This window comes from Arachis ipaensis, chromosome B07 (genome assembly GCF_000816755.2).
Source record: "Arachis ipaensis cultivar K30076 chromosome B07, Araip1.1, whole genome shotgun sequence".
Classification (NCBI taxonomy): Eukaryota; Viridiplantae; Streptophyta; class Magnoliopsida; order Fabales; family Fabaceae; genus Arachis; species Arachis ipaensis.
Genome location: NC_029791.2, coordinates 8,289,079 through 8,290,675, shown reverse-complemented (window position 1 = coordinate 8,290,675; position 1,597 = coordinate 8,289,079). Strand labels below are relative to the sequence as shown.

The 1,597-nt window shown below is 26.2% G+C and overlaps 1 protein-coding gene across 1 annotated transcript in view; it reads left to right on the top strand.

Annotated features, from left to right (window-relative positions):
• The window catches only part of LOC107609860 (MLP-like protein 43), a 1,263-nt gene extending 633 nt beyond the window's left edge, over nt 1–630 (top strand). The window contains exon 2 of the mRNA XM_016311909.2: nt 192–630. Coding sequence (XP_016167395.1) covers nt 192–463 — 272 coding nt within the window. The 3' untranslated portion in view covers nt 464–630. The remainder of the gene's footprint in view (nt 1–191) is intronic.

The window sequence follows — 1,597 nt, the reverse complement described above, 5'->3', positions numbered from 1 at the left end:
ATGGTTGATTTAGAATTTATTGAGACCAATTTGAATATATATATTTTTTAAAATTTGCCTATTTAGGTTAATTAAGAGAGACAATTTTTGAACTCGCAAGAAGAAGTTAACCAACTAACCTTTTTGTTTATTCCTACTTACTCTTTTTCTTGTTTATTATTCTTTCTTTTTCTCTATGTATGTATAAGCAGATGGAAAAGTGAAAACATTAAAGGAGAGAATTGAAGCCATTGATGAAGAGAACAAATCAATCATTTACCAAGTCTTTGATGACGATATCAGTGAGCACTATAAGGTCTTTAAGTTCATCCTTCAAGTGAATGAGAAGAATGATGAATGTGCTTGTGTCAAATGGAGTATTGAATATGAGAAGATCAATGAGAATGTTGAAACTCCATATGCATACTTGGACTTCGAGGAGAAGATTACTAAGGATATTGCTGATCATGTTCTCAAGGCATAGCTCCAACAATCTATTTATCGAATTTTTAATAATTAAATATTTGAACGATAAGGATGTTCTCATTCTTCTTATGAATGTGCTTTATGTTATTTGATGATTTCCTGTTGAATGTAATAACTTAATAAGCAGTGAATTTCTCTATTGTATTACCAGATTATATTATCTAGATATCCCTTAAATTTGATTTTATTTCTTAAACAGTGGAGAGATTAGATCCGAAAATCGCATAGAAATTTTAAAAGATTATGGTAAAATTATATTTCTTTAAATATAAGATTTATTCAGAAATGCTATTTATACATTAAAATTTCACTAAAATCAGCCACCAATAATGTATTTGTATATAAATACATATGTGGTTTAATTTATTTTCAATGTATATTTTTATTATAACATGTATTTTATACTGGTAGTTAACTTTAATAACTGATTTTAGTGTACATGTAGCATTACTCAAGGTTATTTAATTTAGCCAAAATTAAATAGATATGTTGAAAACACGAAATTATAGCAAATTCTTTCATTTTTATTTTAAATTATCATTCAACTTAAAATAATAACTAAATTTTCATTTAATTAATTTTTAGATAATCCTTCCTTTCATTTTCATTGTTATTTTTCATATTGGAGTGGGGGAGTGTCCCATTTTTCTCAAATTTAAAAATAATTTTTCTCTTATATATCATGTTTTTGACAATCTGAATATTAATTTTTCTGAATTTAACTACTTTTCAGATCCTCCACTCCATTATTGTTAAAATTTTATGTATATCTTAGCTTTTTCCACAAAATTGATTAAAATTTTAAATAATAAATTAACCAAAAGAAAAATAATATGAATGAGGAGTCAATCACTAAAAAATATATGTAATATTATTAACTTTCAGACATAAAACAAAATCTAACAACGAATAATGAAAATATAAATGCTTTACAATATATATAGGCAGTGCATGCAGCTGTTTGTGAGGAGCATGATGCAAAATTGAAGAAACAAAATTGAAGCAGCCAACTAATAATAACCATATATTATGATATATCATCATTTCAATAATTGAGATGGCAATGATTGTGGCTAGCTCTTTATTTCTATACGTGGGCCTTCCGCTGATGCCAAAAGCGAGAGAACAATAA